The 25,989-nt window shown below is 46.9% G+C and overlaps 2 protein-coding genes and 1 long non-coding RNA gene across 16 annotated transcripts in view; 2 read left to right on the plus strand and 1 right to left on the minus strand.

Annotated features, from left to right (window-relative positions):
* Positions 1-5,995: 5,995 nt before the first annotated feature.
* LOC148757824 (uncharacterized) lies at positions 5,996-7,305 on the minus strand. The gene is made up of 2 exons (XR_016021464.1): positions 7,167-7,305; positions 5,996-6,424 (listed from the first exon to the last, which is right to left on the minus strand). It is a non-coding gene; the product is annotated as an uncharacterized LOC148757824 (long non-coding RNA).
* A 3-nt stretch (positions 7,306-7,308) lies between these two features.
* LOC141567908 (uncharacterized) lies at positions 7,309-17,116 on the plus strand. Of its 2 annotated transcripts, none has more exons than XM_088798928.1 (2): positions 7,309-7,776; positions 17,021-17,116. In XM_088798928.1, the coding sequence occupies exons 1-2, from the start codon at positions 7,316-7,318 to the stop codon at positions 17,049-17,051; spliced, it is 492 nt and encodes a 163-aa protein (XP_088655054.1). In that variant the 5' UTR covers positions 7,309-7,315; the 3' UTR covers positions 17,052-17,116. The 2 variants fall into 2 exon arrangements, with proteins under 2 accessions (XP_088655054.1, XP_074173011.2); XM_074316910.2 differs by lacking the exon at positions 17,021-17,116 and adding an exon at positions 12,322-12,727.
* The window catches only part of PTK2 (protein tyrosine kinase 2), a 169,376-nt gene continuing 160,390 nt past the window's right edge, over positions 17,004-25,989 (plus strand). For 4 of the 13 annotated variants that reach the window (XM_074316380.2, XM_074316384.2, XM_074316382.2 and 1 more), the window contains exon 1: positions 17,007-17,116. The gene's annotated coding sequence lies outside the window, so the exon portion shown is untranslated. Of the gene's footprint in view, positions 17,243-25,989 lie in introns of all 13 variants that reach the window. The other 9 variants (XM_074316378.2, XM_074316386.2, XM_074316385.2 and 6 more) reach the window with 5 other exon arrangements.

Genomic DNA, 25,989 nt, shown 5'->3' on the forward strand with positions numbered 1-25,989 from the left:
TTCTCCAGCTTCCCTTTGGCTCACGGAGCCCCCGGTATCCTTTTGTGGCAGGTCCTCCTGGTTGCCTCCTCAATTGCATTCTCTTCATGTTTTCTTTTTTCAGACTTGTGATTTGTTGGCTATAAGACTTCATTTCCCAGCCTCCCTTCAAGCTGGTGTGGCCATATGAGTAGGTCTCTGCCGAAGGGATGTATGCAGAAGTGTTGGGTGGGACATTCAGGAGAGCATGCCATTTGGTCCCTCCTCCTTTTTCCTGCTGCGTAGAATGTGGAAGTAACAGCTGGGGCTCTAGCAGCCACCTTACACCCTGAGGTGATCTGCGAATGGAAGTCTTGTGTGGTGGAGCAGAAACATAGAAAGGGCCTGGGGCTCTGAGGGATGTATGGAGTGTCCTTGTCAGTTTTCTTCCTACCTCCGGACTTTCTTCATGAGACAGAACGAATCCCTGTGTGTTTTCCTATTTCAGTAGGGTTTCTGCTAATCAGAGCTGAGGTTAATCCTGCAGACATGCCTTCCAGTAAAACTCCTTTGGCTTAAGAGCACCAGGGTTATTTTTTCTTGCTCTGGTAGCCTCGTAGCTGAGTGCCGACTGACTCACATTGTCATTTGTTCTCTCCCCCACAATCTCAAGCAACACAGTCAGGCCCCAAACGCCCTGCTTTGTCAACGACCCAGCTCAGCTTGTGTTCCTCTCACACTCTGCCTGTGCTGTGCCCTCTCCAGGGATGTCCTTCCCCGGCCTGTCTGCCTTAAGACCTGATGCAAACCTGACCTCTGCGACAGCATAGCTTGGCTGCCTGTGTGTAGTAATTACCTGTTTACTTGTCTGCTCCCACTAGAATGAAGCAACCTGGTGTTTAGCGTGCTGGGCGGCACGTCCTAGGGGCTCAGCATGAGGGAACGAACGTTAGAGCCCTGCGAGGTGAGTTCAAGCTTTATAACCAGACCCATCAATCTCTTCCCACTGCCAGCTGCCTACCTGGCTCTTTTCATGAATGGAAATTTCTATGCATCATCGGGACTGATTTCCTGCCACGAGGCAGCTCTAATCCACGCAAACACGGGCCTGAGTTTGAATGGATGAGGTCAGATTTGAAGGTAGTTTCGTACATTAACCATGTCCCCAAGAGAAACAAAATAAAGTGGTAATGGATTATAACCCAAAGTAAAAAAATAAATATTCATGAGCCCATACTGATATAAATGACGGAATAAATTAACAGATGGAAGTGAAGAGACAACTCTCCCATACAGAAGAACTCCAAATAATTTATGTAGATACTTCCTGCCCTCAAGGCAGGGAGCATAACTCCCCACGCTCTAGGTGTGGGTTATACATAGAGCCCTCCTTTCAAAGCAGACAGTCCAGAAAGGAGTGTGGTGAGAGTAACTTAATGGTGGGGAAACCCGACACGCCACGACCTCGGCCAGGCGACCAAGGTCAACGTCGACAGTCTAAGTCATGTTGATAGCAGTAGTGTGTGCCCTTGAGATGATGTGATGATAATGGCACCCTGGGTCTGTGGTCTTCCTCCCAATAACCCATAACCTCAGTCTAATCATGAGAAGGATACAAGTAAATTCCAGCAATGGGTCATCCTACAAAATACCCAACTAGCGTTCTTAGAACCCTCAAGGCCATCAGAACCAAGGAAAGTGAGAAACGGTCACAGCCAAGAGGAGCCTAGGAGCTGTGGCGACTAAATATTGTGTGGTGTCCTGGATGGGTCCCTGGACTAGAAAAGGGACACTAGGTAAAAGCAAAGGAAGTCTGAACAAACTATGGACTTTAGTTAACAAGAATGCATCAGTATTGGTTAATTAATTGTAACAAATATGTCATGCTAATGAAAGATGTTAACAGAGAAACTGGGTGCAGGGTATATGGTAACCTCTGCACTATTCAACTTTTGTGTAAATCTAAGACGGTTCTAGAAATTAGGCCTATTACAAAGAAAAAATAGTGTTCCCAAGACATTGGGAGACAACAACAATAATACTATCTGTTATTAATTGAGAGCGTACTGTGGTGCCCATAATTTTATACGCCGACTCTGGCTAACTTAAGGGAACCAGACAGGGAGCATGCAGCCGCCCTCAGGGCTGAAGGAAAGACGGCAGGTGGGTCAGCTGTGACTGTGCTATGACAGGGGCTCACGTGCAGGCTCTGAGGGTCTCCCACCGAAATGCTTTTGCTCTGTGACACTCACTCCAGAGTTACATCCTAAGAGGGAGCCAAGAGCCCAAGAAGGAAGGTACCACCATCCTCCATCTCTGGACCATGAGAATTGTGGGCAGGACATGTCCTGCAGTAACAGTGGGGGCCTGTTACCAGATGAAAGGGGGGAGGAGGGCATTTGCTATTTGGGCTGCCCACCCCCCTTCCCTTCCTGCTGGAAATCACTCTTTTTGGTTTAGTTTGCGTGAGGCTGGCACTGCCCAGTTTCATGGCGGGTGTGGGACCAAAGCCTGGACAACTAGAGCCAGTGAGACTTCGCTTGAAACTGCTGGAAAGGGGCAGACTTTTCTCCAGAGGTTGTTGAGGGGATAAAATGGGGTCACTTTGCCGTCACAAGAGAGAACTGTGTTAGAATGGACCCTGAAGCTGAAAGATGGAGAGAGTATCCTCAAGAGATAGGTCTTGGTGAGCCTGAATCTCAAGTTCCACGAGTGAGTCAGGTTCTCCCCTTTTTTTTGTAAAAAAGTACAATTCAATGCTTTTTAGTATATTCAGAGTTGTGCAACTATCACCGCTACCTCAGTTAGTGTGGTATTCACACTAGTTGCAGATGGAAGTTGAAGAATATTTTGCGATATTCAACAATTCCTATTATTCTAAATGTGTGTATATATGTATATGCACAAAATTTGTATATTTTGTATATACACAGAAGCAATGTATCTGAAGAGAGACACCAATTCTTTATATTGGGTTAGAAGAATACTGCATACTAGAATGCAAATCATTTTATTTTTATAAGAATTTAAATAAGATTGAATTACAACTCCCAAATATTAAATTTTAAAAAATTTAGCCTTATTTAATTTTGATATAAAATCTATAGTTATTAACTATAGTTTGTACTTCACTTTTCATTTGATAGACCATTTGGAATAGAAATAAAACAACAGAAACAAAACCATTGTTTTATAAACATATATGGAAACATTGATATTTTTGTTTGCATTGCCTTTAATGTATACCTTTTTAATGAAAGCATATTCAAATGTGTACCTTTGAATGCAGTCACGTTTTGTTTTTTTAATCTTACACACCAGTGCTTTTGATAGTGTGATGTGTGGAACCAAACTGGTCTGCATACTGCTATCAGTTTGCAGGGAGATAAAGACAGGAATTAAGACTTTTAAAAACATCCCAAGCTATTTGGCACAGTTGTTTTCTGTCCTTTGAATCTAGTAACAAAAACAGGGGCTTGTCTTTTGTATGTTTTTGCCTTTAAAAAATGTCATGTATTTCTAATAAGTCATTTTTATTGCATTTTACAAAAGCCTCAGTCCACAGTGGACTGGGGGAATGGAAGGGCGGGTTCCTCACTACAGGCTGTTTGGGAAGCACTGTTCTAGACCACTGAGAATTAGTACACGATCATGACGGAAATAGAAAATAGGAAAATGGGGCTCAGAAAAGGAAAAAGAAAGCTGAGAAGATGAAAGAACCTGGAAGTGTTCAAAACAGCAGCTTGCTTACGTTTTAGAGGCTGGAAACAAAGGAAATGAGCAGCCGTCTTTGCTGAACGTGACCCCCACAACGTGTGCAAGTGGGATATCAAATGTGTACGAAAACCTGCACACACGGTCCGGACAGCCTGAGCCCAGAAGGCTCCCTCCTGGGCAAGTGCACTTAGCGGTTCTGGCCCATCTCATGTCTACGCTGGCCTGGCTGGGATCTGCAGGAGGCACTCTGTCTTCTGGTCCCCCGTACGGCCCCTCCTTTGTTCTGCTTCCCCTTGGGGCATCTTCTCTAGGGGCGTCCGGTGTCCCCTTCCCTTCTGCTCGTGCAGCCTGCCGCTGTCCCTCTCCTCCCTTCTACAGGTGACGAAGTTGAGGCTCAGAGGTTGAGTGGTTCTCACGTGGGGAAGCTGGGATTTGAACTTAGGTCTGTCGGACTCCTTTCTCACCCCACTGCTCCCAGGTCTCTCTCCCCTGACCGGTCTTTGATTCTCACCAGGAGGGCCAGCACCCCTGGGTGTGTGTGTGACAGGCCCATAGCTCCCAGGGGCACATCTTACCGGATGTAGAAGTGTCTCCTGGGTCTCCCTTTCTTTCATTGCAGCTCCTCTAGGCGACGTGTGTGCTGGTCATTGGCAGGACATGGGCAGTCGCCTGGGCCTGTCTTCTCGGTGACATTGGCTTCCGTGCCCTCGTTATTGTCACCCACCCCGTACCCTTAAACATCTGTTTCTGCTTGCCTGCCCTGAGCTCGTCTCTCCTGGGCCTGAGCCCTCACTAGCCGGGGGAGGGGAGGTGGGGGCTTCTCAAGGGGGAACTGCTCCCAGGCTTGAGCAGCTGCTTTGCCAACACAGGAAGCCCTTCCTGAAAGCTTCCCACACAAGGTCAGTGCTCGGCCCATCTGCACAGTGCAGGAAGGGGAGAGCCAAAGGGTGCTCTGGGTTCTGTTTGTTGTACAGGGTTTGGGTGTCGCAGAGGCTGCACAGGGCACAGGGAGAAGCACTGAATCCCAGCCCTGCTCTGTCTCATTGCTTCTTTTTTTCTGAGCCACAGTTTTCACATCAATAAAACAGGGGTGATGCCAACTTGTCTATGCTGCAGGTTTGCTGTGAGGTTGAGACAGGGTTTACAGGACCTGACCCACAGAGCTCGAGGAAAAGCCGCCTTCATTAATGCTAGGCTCTGGGCAGCCCATGATCAAGGTTGTTTGTGACCCGTGCAGTAATGCGATAGCTAATCAGCACCGCTTATTGAGGGGACATTATGCCAAGCACTCTGCCTGCCGAGCGTTTTACGGGATGGTTCGTTTCCTCCTACAATAACCCGATTTCATGCAATCCTTTGTAAGTCCCCTTCCACAGGTGAGGAATGAGGCTCAGAGATGTTATGCAACCTGCCCAGCCTCAGATGCTGCTGATGGTTGAACTTGAGCCTGAGTCTGTGCCATTGTTCATCTTACTCCTCTCTAGCAGCACAAGTTCGCTTAAGGGGTAAGAAGGGTCTGTTAGACATCCAGCTGCTCATTGTTTCCCAGCTTGGTCTCCGTTTCCTCCTGTTTCCTCTCCTCATTTGCATCAGGTCTTCTATTTGCTTCGTAAGCCGAAGAATAATCAAAGCCGCCCATCAAGAACATGAACTTCAAACGTATCAAGGTAGAGTCAAGGAAAGTGGATGGATCGGTCATCTATGGCTGTGGAACAAACTACCCCAAACTGTAGAAGCTTAAAACCGCAAGTTTTTATTTTATTTGCTCATAGTTCCCTGCTTGGGCAGCTTGGGCTGGGTGCCGCTGACAGTTCTGCTGGTCTCTCTGGGTCTCGTGTCACTGTAGCTGGCTGGACACTTGACTGTGGCTGGGTGGTTTAGTGCAGCCTCACCCACACGTCTGGCAGTTGGCAGCGTGTCGGCCAGGGTGCCTCAGTTCTCCTCCACATGGCCTCCTCCCTAGGCCGGCTTGCGCTTGTTTAAAAGGGTGAAAAGAAAACCACATGACCCCTTGGGGCCTTGGCTTAGAAGATGTACATCACTGTGACACATTTAAGGGTCAAAGAAGTTACAAGATCTGTCCAAGTTCAAGGGCTGAATAACTAGGTTCCATTTCTTGTTGGCAGGAGTGTTAAAGATGTTTAACCCGTGACCCGTGCGGTAATGCGATGCGGCCATGTTTAGTCTACCACACAAAGCACAACCCCTCCCCCAAAGACATCCTTAATACAATCCCCTTTGTCCCTCACCCCCCTCCCCTGACTCCCACTCCCTTCTTATACTTTTAATACTTTCTAACTTCACATTACCCAAAGCTTCATTCAATCACTCAACAAATATTTTATTATGTGCCAGGGACCCAGAAGTGAACAAAACAAAGTCTCTGCTCTAATGAATCTAATATTCTAGGGGAGGGAGCAGGCAATCAAGAAATAAACAAGTACATATTGTAAGACTGTGGTGAACAATAGGTGCTTTGGGGAACAACAGAGCAGAGTAAGAGCGTGGGGAACGGAGCGTAGAAGGGGGTTCCTATTATACACAGATGGTCAGGTGACATCTAATGAGGTGACATCTTCAGGCTTGAAGGAAGTGAGGAAGTGAGAAGCTCCAAGCAGAGGGGGAGAGTTCCAGGTAAACAGCCAGTGCAAAGGTCCTGGGGCCGACGTTGTGAGACACAATTCCTTACAATCTTAAATGTCGTTTTTTTTGTGTGTTTTTTTTTAAAAAAACAACCATGCTACATTTCCTTAAAGAACAATAAAAAAGAAGACATTAAATAAGGCAAAACTCTTGCTAAGCAAAAGCAATTTATTTTACCGGATTCTGTTATAATGACAGCCAAATTACAGCTTCAGAGAAAGGGATGGTGGGTCACCTTGGTGAGCCTCAGTGACCTCACCTTTCAAAAAGCAGCATGTGCCTGTCCTGCCTCCCGGTTTGTGGCGAGGATTCAAGTGATACCATAAAAATGAAAGCTGCCCTGCTTCTGCTTTCACTTCCTCCCGTAAGGTTGCCAGTGATTTTTTGTTTTGAAGGACAAACCAGCTACGCTTTCTGCCTACACCTAAGGTGCCTGCTGCCGGAAGAATGAAGTCCAGGCCCGTGGGCGCGACTCCGATTGCGAGGCCCCGGCCGTCGCACGTTTTACCCCCGCCGCACCCCCCCTCTATGCTCCAGTCATAACCCGTCAGTTTCTCTGCAAAGCTGACTCTCACTTCACACGCCCCCGCCGGTGATTCCCAGGCCCTGGCATCCGCCTCCCCCGATCAAACTGCAAGACCCCGGGCAGCGGCGTGGGGATGAGTGGCCGCGGACCAGCGCCAGCTGCCGCCCGGGTGGCTCATCTGTCCCCCTCTGGCCGACTCACAGGCCCCTTCAGACCGACTTCCCAGATCAAACCTCGGCGCGCCCCGCATGAGCTGTGATCCCACTGAGACAACCCCCCGGGCCTCAGCCTCCCCATCTGCAAAGGGGCGCAGGACACCTACCTGCTCAGGCCGGGCATGAAGCCCCCAGAGGTCACCGGCCAGGCCCGGGGACACCGGCGGGTCCGGCTCTGGGCCGGGCTGCGGCGCCGCCGACCAGGGCGACCTCCAGAGAGGCCGCGTGTGGGGCTCGGACACAGGGAAGGGGAGGGATGGGCGGGCTCCCCCTGAGTGTCCCCCGCCGGCGCACAGCGCCCTCCAGGACGTCCGCTCAGCGGGCGCCCCCCCCGCCCCGGCCAGGGTTCCCGGGGCTCCCGCACGCAGCCCCGGCCCGTCCCGGGACCTCCGCCCCGCGTCCCCGCGCGATCCCGGGAGCGGAGCCCGGCGGCGTGCTGGGCATGCGCGGGCCGGGTCCTCCGGGAGGCGGAAGCTCGGGACGGGACCCGGGCGGGCGCGCGCGGCGGAGGGGGGCGCGCACCTCAGGCGGCCGCCGCGCACGCGCCGACGCAGCACGGCCCCGAGGGCGCGAGCCCGCTGCCGCCGCCGCCGCCGCCGCCGGGACCGGACCGCTGTGCGCCCGCGGCGTGAGGCGTGGGAGGGATCGCGGCCCGTCCGCCCGCCGCGCCGCCCCGTCGTCGTCAGCCTTCGCCTCCCCGCGCCGAGCGCGGTCCGGGTGAGTGCGGGGCGGGGGCCGGGCCGAGGCGCGGCGGGCGGGCGGGCCGACTCCGGGAGCTGGTGGTTGGCAGGGCCGCGGCCCGAGGGCGGAGGGCCGAGCGGAGCCGGACCCGCCGGTCCCGGCGACAGATGCGACGCAGATCGGTCCCTCCCGCGCCGCCAGCCCGCGGCCCGCGGCTCCGGGAGGCCGGGGGATCGGGGAGCCGGGGGCGGTGGGGAGGCCGGGGGATCGGGGAGGCCGGGAGCTCGGGGAGCCCGGGGGGTCGCGGAGGCGGGGTGCTGCGGGGGGGCGGGGAGCCCGGGGCTCGGGGAAGCCGGCGGGGCCCGAGGATGCGGGAGGCTGGCGGCTCCGGGAGGACGGCCGGCCTCCGCCGGAGCGGGCCAAGTGCCTCCAAAACAAAAGGGGAGCGAGAGGAAGGAGGAGGAAGAGGGAAACCCGCGGGGACGCCGGGGCGACCGGCGGTGGAGACCGACGGGCCCGAGGGCTGCGGGCGGTGAGCCTCGCACCCGCGGCGGCGGTGGCCCCGGCGTCCCCGCTGCGGGCGCGCAAGTTTCCCGTGGCCCCGTGAGTCTCCGGGCGCTGGCCCTGAACACCGGCTGGATTCATTGTGCCTCCCAAGTTTCCTCCTCTTCTGCCCCAGCCCCCAACGCTGCTGCAGGGCCGGTTACTCAGGGGGACAAGTACTTGCTGTTCCTCTGCGACACCCCTTCGCGTTCAGGAGGGTGTGTGTGTGTGTGTGTGAGTGTGTGTGTGTGTGTGTGTGTTTTGTTACTTGAGTACAGGATTTTGTAACTTAATGCACTAAGGGTAAAAAAAAAAAAAATTTGAGCCATTTTCAACAGTATCTCATTCTTGCATAGTTAGCCTGCAGCTGGGTTTTAGGCAGCGCGGCTAAGATAGTAGTAATATTGTAGTGATTATGGGAACTGGGTGAAATGCGGTTAAGCGGACGGCGATGTAAGAGTTTGGGGATCTGTACTTAAGATGGCCATCGTTGGGATTTTTACTTAGAAGGTACATATTTTCGTGGTTGGAAAAAGGGACAGGCCATTACTATTTGAAGTGAAATACAGAGCCTCACCTTTAATATGTTATTTCTAAAACGGGTAGTGAAAATAGTCTCCTCTTCGAAATGACACAGCTGAGCACTCAGGTCAGTTGTCCCATCTTTGAAAACCTTTGAAAGGTGGGAGGAAAGTACGTGGATGCAGTGATCAAAGATACATAAGTTAGTATTCTGCTTATTTTTGTCGAGGTACGTACAGCATAATGTTTTTATCCAGTTGTACTATTGAGTTAATTTTTTTTAAAACCCTGCAATATTTAAACACATGAAACTTTAAAGGAAGTTCGTGTTTCAGTATCTTTATGAGCATATGGTTTCTTTAATAATTGTGGCTCTCCTTGGAGGGGAAAAACTAGCTGACTGTACTGTTAGTTTCTTTTGAACACTTTTGTGTACTAAATGCTGCCGAAATGGCAAGATCAAATAATATAAATTCTCCTCTAAAGAATTTCTTCCAGGTCATTACCAAACAATCCAGTTGAATAATGAACACTGGAAAAGATTGTTGAAAACACATGTTCCCTTTTAAAGGCGCCCACAATCACATGAGACTTGAGTACACACAGGCACTGAATGAACAGACTAGCCATCAGATAGCAAGTCGGAGGGTAAATACAGACACTGAATCCAAAACTTAGTATTTATGGTTTGGGCGAATACTGGGACTCCTAGAGGAGATGTGACTTAAGCCTCTTTTGAGACTGGCAGTTCAGCGAAAGTGAGTGAGTGTGAGATTAGGAGTGGAGTTGCATGAATGCAGCGGTGATGAAGTGTCTGCAGGAAGTGGACCTTAGGAGCAGCAGTGAGGATCATTAAGGCATTTTGAACAAATTGTTTCTGTAACACTCCGTGCCCATTGTTGGAAATTACAGAACTTAATGTACTAGTTCTCAAAACTCGGTTCCTCAGCTGGTCACATAACTTTCTTGGTAGGAAATTAGAGAAATTGTCTAAATAATGTAGTTGTATTGTTAAAACTAGTCCCTTTAAAAGTTATTCATTAGCTCCTGCAGAAGAAATTACTACATATTCTATGTTATATATATATATATGTGTGTGGATATAGACATACACTATAATGTAAGAAATAGTTCAGAGAATTACTATCTTTTCTTTGGATGTTATTTTGAGTTAGAGAAGTAGGATCTCAGTTCATATCTCTGTAAAGATTTTATGGAGTTGGGGGAGGGGGTTATGTTATCACTTTGTGAGTGATAAATGTCCAACTAGTTTATTGCTTTGTACACCTGAAACTAATTTTAAAAAAAGTTCTAGTATACATTTTATAATACATTGTCTACCTTTTTTTCCTTTGCTAAAAACAAATATATATATATATATATATATATATATATATATATATATATTTTTTTTTTTACGGAAACCTTTTTTCCTGTATTTTAAGGTGTCTAAAGTTTGAGAAGATAATTAAAAATTGTCTTAAGGGTAACAAAAGATGCGATTCAAAGTGTTAATATAATATATAAATCTTTAACCTTTGAAATTAAACATCTTTAGACTTATTTTTACTTGTAAGTAGAATAAATCTTGTTTTAAATTTCAGTAGCATTAAAAGTTCTGTTATTTTTATCATATTTGTGAAATGAGGTTTTTGTGGGTTTTTTTGGCTAAAACAGAAAAAATTAGTTTCTATAGTACTTTATTTTGCCTTAAAGCTCCAGTTTAAGAACATTTTCATCACTGTTTTCCCGTAGTAAAATCCCCTAAGTAATTAGCAAAAAATTGCTGTGGAGGTCTTTGAGACTTTTTACTGATGCAAATTTTACATAAATTATGTAAAATGCAACTTTTTAAAATTTGGGCAAATGACCTTATTTGAGTCAATGGTAACAAAGTCCAGGAAGTTGGTGAATGCAAATAGCAGTTAAGCGTGAAGTTGGTGATCAGCTCTTCGAAGGGTCCTTGGAATGGAGAGGATGGAGAGCAGCTGGACCTCAGGTCTGGGTGCACCTGAGTTTCACTCCCTCCCGCTACAATGGGAAGGGATTTCTCTGTAAACTGTGTTAGTAGTGGATTATTTCAGCTCTTTATTGCTTTTTCTCTCTACCAACATTTTAGCAGTTTTTTACCCCCCTTCATTTCATGACTACCAAAAAGGCAAAACAAGAGAAATGAAATTCGTATCTACCAGTTTCTGGCATGAATTTCTAGAAGTTGTGCCAGATCTTACCATTCAGAACTGCATACACATGTTTCTGAGTGTAAAGCAGCAGAGAAGCCCCTCTGCTCTTCTCTGTAACAATTGTATTGTTTTTTTACTAGGCTCTGTGATGGAAATAAATTCAGATAAGCATATATAGTTCAACCTCCAGCTTAAATGGCATTTTTAGCAAATGCTGTTAATTATAGTCTGATTTGCATAAACACTAATGAAATGGTTTATAGACAGAAGTCGGAAATGGATGTTTTTGCCTAAGTGGCACTATTCCCGCTCTTTAGCAGTTGGAAGCCTCAGAAAAATACCAGTAGCATCACCACACAGTTTACCTATTTTTAGCAGCATGAAGGTGTCTCCTTACAAGCTTCATATTTAATTTTAAAAATCCTGCCGAAATTTTACATACACCACCATTTACCATAAACACTTTGAAACAAGAAAAGTGCCTTCAGTTCTGCATTTGAGTATCATCCAGTGATGGGGAAGCAGAGTAACCTACTGGGTACCTGTGTGGGCATGTGTTGTTGGGAGGTGTCACTACCTTTTTACAGACTGATGAAATCTGGGACGGGCGCTGTACTGTCAGGTACAGGTGTTTCACTCCACGTGCCCAACCTGAGCTGAGTGCGTTAGTGCTTCCTTTCCTGTATCCCTCCCAAGAACGAGAGAGTGACAGTGCTGTCCTAGCCTCATTTTCCAGACGGAGCACTGCAAGGTTAGAATTAGCGTCGCTCACCCTGGGTCTCTCAGCCCGAAAGTGGCGGGTCCTGATGGGCCAGGCCGAGGGGCCAGCACTGCACACTTGTGTGTAGCATCTTAGCCCCGCCTCCTGACGTAGGCGTGAAGTGTGCAGGAGTAATTACCGTGTCTGGGGAAGTTTAAGTGAGTCTGTCTTCTATTTGAATCTGATACTTTCAGATCATGAAGTTCTGATCTGGCCAACACAGTGTCAGGAAACATTTTAATGAACAAACAACGAAAACTGGTTAATTAAAATTAATTTAGAATTAAGTAAAAATGTATACTGCTTGGTACAGTGATTGACAGTTATCTGTCAAAGAACATGCTTTAGTAACTTCCACATTGACAGTTTTTTCATCGGTGACCTTTTTTGGGGTCGATGTTGTTTATGAATACAGTTGTGTGGGAAGCAGGAGTAACGTGAGGGAAACACAAATTGCATGTTTCTCCCACGGGTGTAAGTATAAGCCTGTTGTAACCCTTGTATTTATCACCTGTAACCATTGTTGCTGTAAAAGTATTTCTGAAATGAATGTGTGCATTCTCACCAATTTAGGATTTTCCATCCTGGTTTTACGGGTTGACATACTCTCTACTCCTTTATTTGGGGCCAATGGACCAAAACCAAGGCTTAGAAGAACCTGAAAAGTCATGTCTGTGGGCTGTCCGTGCCTAGGATCTCCCTCTGCCTCCATATTCTGGATCAGAAGTCCTGCTGTCTGGTGGCTTGGGTTCTGCTGTGAATGCTGGGCGCTTGTGTCTACTCACGGCCTCGGGACCACCATTTGTCTTTGCTGGACTGAAGGAAGAGCTTAAACGGTGTCATGCATTGTATGTTTGTAGTGGATTGTGCGTCTTCTCATGAGAACTGAAGCACCTTCTCACGAGGGCAGAAACTTTGTTTTATACACGGCCGCCTCCCCCAGTGTCGGACACAATAAACACGTATTGAATGACAAGAACTCAAGCCTGCTGATTATTGAGAACTGTTACTGCATCAGTGGGCAGTCTGCTGCTTGCTTTGCTTCGGTAAAGAACCCCCTTCAAGACCACATAGGTCTGATACCTGGGAAGAACTTGGCTTATCTGTGTTTTCCCTGTTGTCTGCTTTATTTCAGGTACCGGTAGCATCACACTTGAGCCAGGAAAAGGTGTTGCTCTGCCCCTGTACAATTTTGAAATTTTTTTTTCCCCCTAGAAATTGTTCTTGTGGTTCATTAGGACTCATTCTAAGTTCTGAGGACAGAAAATTGCTCAAGGTGACACCAAATGAGTGGGATTTGTAAAAGATGCTCCGTGGCTGCCCCAGAAGCTCTCATGTACCTTTTGCTAATGAGCTGGAGTCATTGGATGCTTTACACGGGTTTGGCACTATGCCCTGAAACCAATTTTTAAAAACCCGTCTTCCTAATACTGTAGTGCCAATTATACAGTGTGCCAGCTTTCCCTTGACTTGTTCAAAGAGTCTTTTACTGTCATGCTGCCATTCAGATCAAAGATTTTGAGTGACAGGTCACTTCCCTTCACTTAGGTAAGGACACAGAGCTCAATGAGCCCCAGGTAGTTGGCAGTGGTTCTCAGTGTGGTCACAGGACACAGCGTCACCATCCCGTCCCGTTGAGCTGAGAAATTACCAAGAAACTCCACTCAGGCTCTGAGGTGGGGCCGGCAGGCTGACCGGTGGCATGTGTTGTCCAGGACCTTTGGTGCCTGGTGCATTGGTGAGCCGAAGCTTTGGGTGTTTCAAAAGAAATGCAAGTTGTAGCGGCAGAAATCAGTCCCAAATGGTAGAGGTGCGTGTGTGGTCTCCTTGGCCGCTTAGATTTCTAATGCCATTGCCTTCGCATCAGGACTCTTAAATATGCTTTTCAGCATTTTGGGTCTTGGGGAGACACTAAGAACTATTTTGTTGAGGGATTTTGGATGTTCTATGCTTAGTCTTGGTTTGGATTTTAAACAAACACGTTTACGTTGAAAGCAGCTTGTATGGCCCCTGGATTTGTGGCTTTTGGCCGATAGCAGGAGAGTGTGCTTGCAAGTGTTTAAGGCGCGCGTTCCCTGGCGGTTTTGTCTTGGTGCCGAAAAAGTGGCTGGCTTATACTAGAGTCAGGGTGACTGCCAATCTTGGGGTGACTGATGACGCAGTATTGTGTGAATTGGTTTTCTGCGTAGCATTAAGTTCATATCAAACTTTAATACATTTTGTTTTGGGTTTTGTCCTTGCCTTTTTTCCTAAGGAAAGGGCTAAATAAAAGTTACACGACGTCCAAAGATGGGAATGATGATGTACCTCCTATGTGTTGTGTCGCCCACTGAATTAGCTGCACCGATGGCAGAGTATCGTGAGCTCGGGCGAGGACTGTGTAGCGTCCTTTCCATATCTTGGTGTCCCCGACAGCTTCCTCATACTGCGAGAGGGGGTCGCTGCTCAGTAGTTGGTTTAGTGCCTGAACACAGGTCTCTTCTGCTGAGGTCCTGAAGGGAGCCGATTACAGTGACCGTGATGACTGTGGGGTCTGGAGTCCAGCCGAGTTGTTACAAAGGTAGAAGAGAAGAGTGAGGGACAGACGGGGGGCGTCAGTGTCAGTTCAAAACAGCGAAAAGGATGCTTCCCTGTGAACCCCCCCACCTCGCCATGGACCCCCCCCCCCCCCAGCCCCACGATCAAACTTGCAATCATTGTCCAGCGCTGTGACGACGTGAACAGAAATGCGCTGCTGCGAAAGCGCCATCTGAACAATATCTTTCTCCTTAAGATTGGTCGGGCGCAATGAAAGTTACAGTTTATAGTGAGTTACTGTATCAGAAGGCCCGGCCCAGCCAGTCAGTGGTTCTGCGGTTACCTCCTGACTAAACCGTACAGGCTCCAGCCACTGACTGGCGTTCTCTCTCATTCCTCCTTCAGCCCCTCTCTCTGGTCTTGTGTGTCTTTCCTCCCCACCCCTTCTGGTGGTTTCTGGAGTATCACCGCTTGTGGTTTAAATAGCCTTTTCCTGGTTATAATCCTTTTATACATTTACTGGCCATTTGGCCACTCACTGTTTTACAGAGTGCCCATATTTTTCTATTAGGTTTTTAAAAATTGATTTGTACACTTCTGTGTATTATTCAGAACATAAGTCCTTGGTGGTTATATATTTTGCCACTATCTCTTCCCACTTGATCACATGCAGTTTCACTGACTCAGTTGTGGTGTGTTTGTGTTTTGTTTTGTTTTTTTGTTTTTTTGGGGGACAGACATTCTTAAGCTTAATGCAATGTCGTTCTCAGTCTTTTTCTGTATAATTGGTGCTTTTTGTGTCTTTCCGTACCCAACTTGAGTTGCTGAATTAATTCCTCTGTTATCTTCTAAAGGCTTTCTAAGTTTGCCTTTCACCTTTAACTGATAATTCTCTTGAACTGGTTTTGGTGTGTAGTATGAAGAAGGGGTCCAATTTCATTAACATGTGGGCCTAGTTGTCCCAACGCTATTGATTGAAAACAGCAGCCTCCTCCCTGACGCTCTGCGGAGCCGCTTTTATTGTAAATGAAAGGTCTGTGTGTATGTGCATCTGTTTTTGGACTCTGTTCAGTTCCCCGGGTACTAAGCTGCCTGCATTACTGTAGCTTTGGAATAAGTCTCATCTCACCTGGCACTCATGTCACTTGGTTCTCCTTCAGGTGTCCCTCGGCTGTCCTCGACCTTTGCAGATTTCTACATGTTTAGAATCACTTGCCAACTTCCACAGAATTTCTTCTGGATATTGTTTGGGATGACCGTGGATGTATGTAGATCAGTGTGTAGAGAATTTTTCTAGTTTTGGGTTATTGTAAATAAAGGCTTGAATATTTTTGTGCAAGTCTTTGTGTGGATGTAGGCTTTCGTGTTTCCTGGGAATGGTTGGGTCTGGTACTGTAATGGCTGGATCATATGGTAGGTGTATTTTCAGTTTTTTAAGAAAGTGCCAAACTCCTAAGTAGTGTGTGACGACTCACCTGCCTGATCAACTAGCCCTGAAAATGAATGGGGCTGGCACGTTGGGCCCATACCTGGCTGGCGCTGGCAGTGGGCTTGAAATTAAAGAAGTCAACAGTTTTTGTTTTTTTTGTTTTTTAAAGTGCTGAACTGTCTTCTAGAGTGGCTGCACCACTTTACGTCTCCACCAGCAGTGTGTGAGAATTCCACTTGGTGGAACACTTGATACGATTAGTCTTTTAAATTTTAGCTCATCTAATAGGTGACTAATGCTATTTCATTGTGGTTTTAATTGACATTACCCAAATGCCTAGTAATGCTGACTGTCTTTTCATATGCTTGATATCCATATATCTTTGTCGTTCAAATATTTTGCCTGGTAAAAATTTTTTTCTTGTTGGGTTCTTTGCATATTCTAGGTACAAGTCTTTTATCAGGTATAAGTTCTGCTTTTCTCCCTGGCTGTGGTTTGGTTTTTCATTCTCTTAGCAGTTCTGAAGGGCAGAAGTTTTGCATTTTGATGGTGTCCTGTGTATCAGTTTGTTGCTTTATGGATTGTGCTTTTTCGTTGTCATATTTAAGAAATCTGTGCCTAGTCCTAGGTCACAAAGGGCTCTTCCGAGGCCTGGAATGCAGGCAGCTCCCCTCAGAGCGTTATTTTTGCTTCAGTCAGTGTGGGATCACCTTAAACCACGTTCACGTCTCGAGGGTCTTTGCACCACCGTGGGCTGTAACTGCTGGGGAGGTGGTTCCTTCTGGTTTCCTCTCCTCCTGAGCTGTGTAGCCGTTGGGGTACTGCTGAGTGAGGTTAGACACTTTGGGGGACCCAGCCTTTGACTCCTGTCCCTCTTTTCCTGTACTGTTGAAAATTTCCCAGTTGGCAAATGACTTCCGGGCAAAGGTGGTTTCTGTGCTTGTTTATCTCTTTGGGTTCCTGATTTCACTTTAATTTGGGCCTGGTATTTCCTTACTGTCTTGTCAGTTTCTGGTTGCTTTTAAGATTTGGAAAGTAGTTTATCCGTCTTTGTCAGTCTTCACCAAGGAGAGGGTTGGCCCAAACCCCAGCCTGCAGTTAAGGAACCAAGGAAATTCATTTTTCATTTCACTCCAGTGTCTGGAGTCTGGACTTGGGCCTACGTCTCCTAGAGCAGCCACTCACCTCACGTGGCTGTTCAAGTTAAAACTAAATGAAAGGTTCTGTTCCACAGTCACACGGGCCCCCTGTCACGTGCGGAGTCCCCCCGTGGCTGGTGGCCACCACGTTGGACAGCGCAGCTAGGGAACCTCTTCCTCGTTGCAGGAGTCCCGTCGGACCCCGCTGGCGGAACTGAGAAGCTCGTCGGGACTGCGTGGCCTGGGACCAGCGCCGGTCTGCACAGGAGACCCACTGGTACAGGTACCCGGCTGCTCACAGTTTGACTTTTTCTGGGACCTGCCTGCAGCTAAAGGACATGATTGAACCCCATTAGAGACCTTATCATGACGCCTCTCCAGAAGGTGCAGTGTGGCTTCTCAGACTGGGGTAGGTGCGGAGGTGGGAAGCTGTGCTGAGAGCAAGCCACTGAGTGCTGCTGTTTAATTTACAGATACCTGCCGATTGAGCTGAGATTTAGTGACAACACTTGTTATGTATCGATCTGAATCCCTGCCCGGAGGGGTCCTGGTCTAGTCAACAGGCAGTTGCAATTCCATGTCACTAGTGCTTTGCACAGCTGCAGGGGGCTGGGGGCGGCAGGAGGGCTGCACCCTGACTCTTGAGGGATCAGTGGGAATTAGCCTGGTGGAGAGGGGAAGGATGGGGCGGGGTTCTCAGTAGAAGAAAAGCACAGGCAAGGATAGAGGCTGGTGGGAACGTGCAGGGATTGCTTTACTGCACCTAAATTAGGTTCTCATATCGAGAGGAAGCGGAAACCAGAGGTTTAAGAAAATGTCATGAGAGAAAAACCTAAAAGGACGTCCCATCCATTCACTCAGTAATCCTGTAAATTGCTAAGAGTGTTGTTATCACTGCTGTTAGGACTGAGTTGGAACCTCCCTTAGCTCGCTGAGCGGCCGTCTTTGGAGAGTGTTCACAGGTACAATCAGAGAGACGCTGAAGCAGCCCGGCGGCCCCGTTGTGCCTGCTGACCAGGCTGTGGATGGCCCCGGCCCTGTAGGACTGGGCACGTTTCTAGCCACTCGGGGCATGGTGAGTGTTGTCCGTTACTTCAGGAGGAACGTCCCCCACAGCAGTGAATGGGGCTGTGACCGCTCAGGCTTTGTCACAGTGAGGACGGACTGAGGCTCCGCAGAGGTGAAAGGTCGGGCCTTGGACACGGGCTGGTCCTTTCAACCCTCTTGGTTGCCTGGGGAGTAGTCTGCCTGCACTTGTCAGCCTTTGCTTTGGGATCAGAGAGCAAGCAGCAGAGATGAAAGCTCAGGGTAACTACACGAGGGTCTGTATCTGAGCTGAATGATCAATGTCAGGATACAGTGTGTGGTGCAGGATGGCGCAGCTTCTCAGACTTGGGCATGCGCATACATCGCCTGGGGGTCTTGTTAAATTCCAGGTTCGAATTCAATCTGTCTGAAGTGGGGCATCAGATCTTGCATTTCTAGTAGGCTCTAGGTGACACCAGTGCTGGGGTTCCAGGGACCCCACTTCTAGTGGCAAGGCGTCGGTTTCCAAAGTGTGGCTCGGAGATGGCATTGCCCACTGAGTGTAGTGGTTGAGGGCATGGCCTCGGGGTGGAATCTGACTCCGGTTTTCAGCTAGTTTGTTAACTTATCCTGATCTCTATCTTCTTGTCCAGTAAATTGGCCAAATACTAGCACCATAGGCTGATGGGAGGGGGTACATGACACACAGCGTGTGATGTTCTGATGCTCACTAGTGCCTGGCCTTATGCAAAGTTTCACAAAAGATAGTAATTATTAAAAGCAAACGTACATTAAAAGTTTGCCAGTTTTCAAAGTTCTCCATCCTTTCTGTGTCTTCAGTTTGTAAAATTGCAGCTCAAAGGGGAGTGGAGTAGCTCCATCATTTACTGTGCAGCACACAGAGAAAGTAGAGGTCCAGGTTGCTGGCTCCCCCTCTTTCCCTCCCACCCACCCACCCACCCATGAAGAACAGGGCTCGGACACTGATGGAGCAGCCCGCTCGTGGGGAAGGAGTGCTCACTATACTAATTCATAAAGCTGTCTGGCACGTGGACAGATTTGCTCGTCCCACTGAAGGGGGAGAGGTGGCTGTGGTGTTGGGCCCTTGACAAGGGCTGAGAGGACTCTGAGGGGATAGCACTTGCTCCCCTGGATGGGTGTCCTTTCTCTTTCTCAGTCTCTGCTGACAGCTTCCGCCTTTCCTGTGAGGACCAGAAGACGCAGTGCTGTGTCTTCACGTGGATTTTGAAATACACATCTTTTTTAATTTGTCAGTCGTAAGGATGCTGGAAAACTATTTTGTACTAAGGATTTTGAAAGATGCATAAATGGGAATTGTATGACAGCTTCTATTACATGAGTATTAATAATTGAAGTTAAAACATGAATCTTCAGTTTTATTTTAAAACCTTGGGGAAATTTTCAGACCTGTGCAAAAACAACGTTATGAGCTCCCTGTGTATTCATCAGCACCTTCAACAGTTACCGTTACTTAATTAATGTTGGTAACTATTCAGAGGTACCAGTGTATATTTAAAAGATGTGAAGGCACTTGTTTTGGGGACATGCATGCTAACATTGGACAGAGATTGTGGCCCCCGCTAAAATGTGACGCGATTCGTGACACATTGCTTTAAGTTGGGCAAGTAATGAAATGTAGCGCTGCAGGTTTTCTTCGGCCGCACAGTGAGTCGGTGATGCAGCGAGGGTCCCATAGTTCCAGGGACCTGGGCAGTGAGCGAGGCCGTGGGACCTCTCCACATTCTCCTGTCTGTCTGTCTGTCTGTCGTCTGTCTTCCTTATACTCGAGTCAGAATAAATGGCAGCTTGCTTCGCTTTGCGGTGTTCGTTAGACTTAGTCATTGGCTAGAGGAGAAGCACGTGGCTTTCATAGAGCAAAGGTTCATCAGAGAAATATTCTCATATGTCAGTCTTTTTTCAAAAACCGATTTCATGAACTACTGAAGAGATACGAAAGAATATGTGTAAGCTGCATGCAAGGTGTAAAGCAGGGTGCTCTGAGAGCCTGCAGGAAGGGCACCCAAACCCCACTAATGCTCCAGCTCAAGGGCTGGCCCCCGTTCTCTGTAAAGGGCAGTTTAGGCTTTGCAGGTCACGTGTGGCCTCTGTCACAAGTCGTCAGCCCTTACCATTGCAGTGGGAAAGCAGCCATGGACAGTATGTACAGGAATCAGTTATCTGTTTCCCAATAAAATTTTATTTCTGGACCCTCAAATTTGGATTTCATATAATTTCAGGTGCGATGAAATGTTATTGTATTATTCTTTTCGTTGTTTCTTTAATCAGTGGTGATTAAAGTCTCAAGAACATTCTTAGCTCATGCGCTGTACAAAAACCAGTGACGGGGCCAGATTGGCCCTGGCTGCCGCTTGCCACTCTGATGCAGAGAAGAGTAAAGCCCACTCTGGGCACCTCCGCTCAGCTGACACATGGAGCCGTCCCGTCCCTCCCATCACATCCCCCCCACCCCCCATCGGGAAACCTGAGGTAACCACCCGCCCTGCAGCCCCCTTAGCTCCCTACCTCCTCCTCCAAGCCCTCTTCACCGTCTCATGTTGTTTGTAGTTGCCTGATTTCTTGGGTTTTTCTTTCTCACTTGGCTGGGATGCATACTCGGAAAGCAAATGTCTCTGTATTCACTACTGTATCCCCAGCGCTTCAAACACTGCTCATTGAATGGCGATTGTGTTTTCATTTCTTACCTTGTGTCACTTTTATCTGTGTTGAACTTGAAGGGACTCACACTGTATGTGTTTTTCCGTGACTTGCTCGTGCCGGCTCAGCTCTGACTCTGCGCCCCACCTGAGGGTTGGTTGCTGTCAGTGTTCCATTCACTCTCCCCGGTGTGTACGTGGCCTGCAGTTGACGGGCACTGGGGCTGTTGGCAGCCTCCTGCTGTTGCAGACACTCTGACACACCCCTGCTTCCCACGCGTGTGACATGTCCAGCCCGTACAGCTGGGAGTGCGCGTGTGCTTTCAAAGGACTCGTTGCTCTTCACCCCCTGCTAACGTATGGAAGGAGTCCTGGGTGCCCCAGCGTTGCCATTCTGGGGTGTGTGTAATAATATCTATTTGTGGCTTTAAATTGAATTTCCCTTATTACCAATGCTATTGAGCCTCTTTTAATACAGTGCTCGTAGCTCTTCTCTCCTCTGTGAAGGGCTTGTGAAGTCATTGGCCTAATTTTCTTTTCGTGTGTTTCTGCACTGACTTGTAGCTTTTCTTTCTATGTGCGGATGTCATCATATGTCCTCTGTCATTATAGAAGTTGCAAATATTTTCTTCCAGTTTCTGGTTTGTCTCTACTTTAGAGGTGTCTTGGGACTAAAGTTCTCATTTTATTTGTTTGTTTGTTTATTTATTTAGGAGGGCGCAGCTCACAGTGGCCCATGTGGGGATCGAACTGGCAACCTTGGTGTTATTAGCACCGCACTCTAACCAACTGAGCTAACCGGCCACCCCCTAAAGTTCTCAATTTAATATCGTCGACTTTATCAGTGTTTTCCTTTATGATTTGTATTTTTATGTCTCCTTTAAGGAATCTTATTTCACCTGAAGGCTAAATTTTGATGTGAGGTATTTTTGTTATTTAGTCCATAAAGCCTGTATTGTTCTGTTCAATAAATGTGGTCAATATTTAGATATCTATTCTAATTTCCATTACTTCCTTTGATGCCTAATGATTTTAAAGTGTTTGATAAATTCCAAATGAATTTTTTTTACGTGCCTTGTTGTGACTTATTTCTAACATTGGATTGTAGTCAGAAAATGTGTTGTATATGGAACCACTTCTTAGAAATTAATGTTATTTTAAACAGACCCATAGCACAGTTCATTTTGGCTAACACAGAAGATCTTGGTCTACCTCAGAAGCTTAAACGCCAGCTTTGCGTAATTTATCCCTTAGTTATGCAAAGTAAGTTAGAATACTAGATTAGACTTAGTTAATACAGTTTCTTGTATTTCATCTCTGCCTCTGGAAACACTTGTGCTGTTTCCTGGCTCACGTTGAGGTGTTAATGTACATTATCGGCTTTTGGCCTCTGTTCTCCCCAAACTGAAGCCTCAGGACAGGTGACCGCCTCACCTGCCAGTGTGTTTTAGCTCAGCTGACAGACAAGGGGATCACGCTGTGACCGCAGCTGCCTGCCTGCCTGCCTTTCAGTGGCATTTGTTAATTAAGCTGTTTAATTTTACTTTCTCAGGGACTAAAAAAAAAAGAAAATGAAAGAAAATTTTTAGTTTGTGGTTATTCTGAGGCCATTTAGCCTAGTGCTTATTTTGGGTGTCCTTTTCATTTTTGTTTTGTTTGTTTAGAAAAAGTAGCATTACCTTGGAAATTATGACAATTAAATAACTGAAATTAAATTTTGTCCCTCCCCTAAAGTCTCAGGTGTTCGTAATTGAAGCTGTCTAGGCATTGGAGTTTGCTAGAGGGGCAAGTCTTTTTAATAGAAAGAGCATCTCATCTGGGAAACAGAAGACCTACTGTGTTTCTTCGAAAATAAGAGCTAGCCGGACAGTCAGCTCTAATGCGTCTTTTGGAGCAAAAATTAATATAAGACCCGATCTTATTTTACTATAAATATAAGACCAGGTATAATATAATATAACATAACATAACATAACATAACATAACATAACATAACATAACATAACATAACATAACATAACATAACATAACATAACATAACATAACATAACATAACATAACATAACATAACATAACATAACAACATAACATAACAATATAATATATATAATATAATATATATAATATAATTAATATAATATAATTAATATAATATAATTAATATAATATAATATAATATAATATAATATAATATAATATAATATAATATAATATAATATAATACCGGGTCTTATATTAATTTTTGGTTATATAAGACCCGGTCTTATAATAATTTTTGCTCCAAAGACGCATTAGAGCTGGTTGTCCAAGTAGGTTTTATTTTCGGGGAAACAGTAAATGCAAACATTGGCTCCCTGCCTTTGGTCATGTGACTTCTGATCAGTTGTTTAGTTTTTGTGATTCTAAGTGTCCTCATCTATAGTCTGTATTTATGATTTCAGCCTTCGAGGTTATAAGTACAGTTACCATGTAAAGTGGATACCAGTGTAAAGTGCTCATGTTAGATCTTTAACAGACTTGTGTAGTGTTTTATTACTAAAGGCCAATCCTTTGCACTTGGAGTGTTTCCCTACTTGGTTCTTGAGCTGGTCTATTCAGTTAATTCGTTTGTTTGGCATTTGTTACACGTCTGTCTTGTGTCTGGTGCGGTGCTAAGCTCTAGTGGCACCGACACGAGGGGACTGAGTCTGATGCAGCCCGTGGCGTGCAGCGTGAGGCCTGCAGTGCCGTGGCATAGCAGGTGTTCTGGGGACCCAGCGGGCACCTCCCCAGGGACGGTCACGTTCAGGCGGCAGCAAGCTTTCTCTGCTAAAAGCCAGACAGTAAACACTTAGGCTCGGTGGGCCACATATGGCCTGTCCCTTTTCTTTTTAATCCTTTAAAATGATTTAAAACCATTTTTTCAGCCCAGGAACGATACAAAAACTGGCTGTGGACCAGATGTGGTGACCTCTGGAGGTCCTAGCTGTCTGATAGAATCTGTAGAAGTTCAGTGGACGATGGAAAGCCAGAAGGGCCTTCCACACCGACGACACCTGTGTGAAAGTGCAGAGGGTGAGAAGCGGGGGTTTGTGGAATGGAATGTTTGTGCCCAGTGTGGAGTACAGGATGGGTTGGGAGAGAAGGAGGTGAAGTGGATGCCATGGGCACATCCTTGCAGTTTGTACTCGATTCTCGTACCGACCGGACAGGTTTACATGGCAGGAAATGGTTGGGCTGCAGTTACAAGGCTTACGTTGGAAGGGGAGAGGAAGCAAACCTTTGTCCCTCAGGAAATGGCCACCCAGTGTCGCCCAGCTAGTAGAGTGACGGGCAGAGTTCAGATGGTCTGATTTAACTGCCTGTGTTCTTTTAAGTGTAGAGTCACGTTGTACAAATAAAGAAAGAAGAAGGCCTTAGTTAAGGGCATGACTGAGGAGCTTGGTGACAGACGTGAAGCCTGGTTCGGAGCTCATCTCCCGGCCCCAGAAGGTCAGGGAAGCAAGGGCTGAGCCAGGAGTCCAGGGGACTTGCCAGCATGGCTGCCAGGGTTCCCCTTTGGTGACAAGTTCATGAAGCTCTTTTTGCTCTTTAGCAAATACTAATGATGGAACATTATCTCGTAGGTCTGGGAACCCCAGAAATCGTAGAACTGTGTGCATGTGAGTTGTTTTCCCTGGGGAGGGGCCCTAGGGCTTTCATCAGATTATCAAAAGGAGCCTTCTTGTCAGATTGTGGGCACCTGGGGCTCTACAAAGGGAGGGCTAACCATCCAAATCTTAGGAATTTGACTTTAAATGTAATCCATCCCAAACTGCAATCAAATGCAAACATCAGCAGCTGTCTCCTAAATTGAACCATTTCGACCAGCAATTAAAGTGTTCCCCCTGGCCTCCCTTCCAAAAGCTAAAACAAGACCCATTTTTGGTACATGGAGGCCAGCCAGGTGTTTGGGATTCTAATTGGGATGGAATGTGTTCAACATGCTATCTGTTGTTCATTAGACAAAGCTAAAGTGTTACCCTGTTAGCCACGTGGCTGCGCGAGACGGACAGTGTAGGATATGCCAGCCCCCAAAATGAGTGCAGTTTCCTCTGTCGAGTTAGAAGTGTGTGACTGTGAGTTTAAAGCGGTACCTGCACCGTGTGGTGGTGAGCTCCTCGGTGAGCACATGTGGGAGAGGCAGGGCCGCTGGCGACTCCGGCGGGAGTACATGCCACAGGCAGGCTCACCTGGTGTACTGGTCACGCTTGCCGTCGGCGTTGTATGCCATGTAGAAGTTACAGACTCCAAGGAGAGAGTTGGTGAGCTGGGCAGAGGTGGCTGTCCTGCGGGGGTGGGTCTTAGAGGGGAGAGGTTGGACATGGGTTTTCCTTGGAGAAAGTTCTTCTTTCCTGTTGAGAAAAATCGTGACCTCCACCAAGCACAAAATTGTGAATGGCAAAGAAATGATGGAATTCAGTGATGGTGTAGAAGGTAAAAGTGAAAACCTGGACCATTTAAGATTTCAGGCTGGGGGTAGCAGTGACTCATTGTAGGCGAAAAGCTTTCGAGTCTCCTTGGGCTTAAAGGGTCACAGCGAAGTTTAGGTGGCAGCTTTGCTTTTTGTTTGGAAAAAATAGCATTAGCCGTGTCTTTAAGGAATCGACTTAATAGAACAGGTTGCAGGAGGAACTTAGTTTAAATGCAGATTGTCTACATCTGAATTAATTTTTTTTTAATTATAGTTAACATACACTCAATTTCACAGGTGTACAACTGTGATTCATTGAATTAATTTTGACAGTTCATAGTTGACTATTTGGTTGGTGAAGAGTTGATGTCTTTGCTTTTCATCTATCCTACAAGTCTGCCCTTTTGACTATTTCATTGGATCGCATTCAAAACTTCTCTGGGGTCTTGCCCCTTTTATTCTTACTGCTTTTGATCATCTAGAGCTTGAGGGGTTGATCTAAATGTAGGGTCTTCTGGCCCAGGGCTCTCACTTTAAAGATGAGGAAATAACCCAGGGAGGGAAGTGACTATTTGATGGTGAGTGGGAGAGCTGTCCAGAGAGCCCTAGCTGTCCTGACTTTTAGATCAGTGTCCATTCTTTCAGTAGATGAGAAGGGTGTGAAGACGGCTTGTAAGACTCAACTTTCCTGTTAACTGGCAGAGAGGAGATTGAAACAATTGACATTATTGACAAAGTAGCATAAGAAATGGACGTCACTGAATCTGTTGTTCCCAAGCAACTTATCGTTTCCATTCACTTATTTCCGCCTTATCTTGGATATTTGAGAACTGACAAGACTGACATATTTATATGTTCTAAGTTTTAAAAAACTAGTAATGTTAGTTCTTCTCACCTATGTGTCACACTTACGGGGTTTCCATGAGGCGTTCTTGAGCACCTACCTACCCTGTGAAGACACTGTGCTAGCTTGTGGGGATTCATTGAAGAGACAATCCCTGTCCGTCTGAGGCTTTTAGGTGG

The sequence above is a fragment of the Rhinolophus sinicus genome, chromosome 6 (assembly GCF_057876585.1).
Source record: "Rhinolophus sinicus isolate RSI-liver-muscle chromosome 6, RSI-T2T, whole genome shotgun sequence".
Lineage (NCBI taxonomy): Eukaryota > Metazoa > Chordata > Mammalia > Chiroptera > Rhinolophidae > Rhinolophus > Rhinolophus sinicus.

Bases quoted from the DNA above. Each gene is read 5' to 3' on its own strand.
- LOC141567908 (XM_088798928.1), top strand. From the start codon at position 7,316: ATGGGCGGGCTCCCCCTGAGTGTCCCCCGCCGGCGCACAGCGCCCTCC. The intron at 7,777-17,020 runs GTGAGTGCGGGG...TCCTCGTTGCAG, and splicing joins CCGCGCCGAGCGCGGTCCGG to GAGTCCCGTCGGACCCCGCT.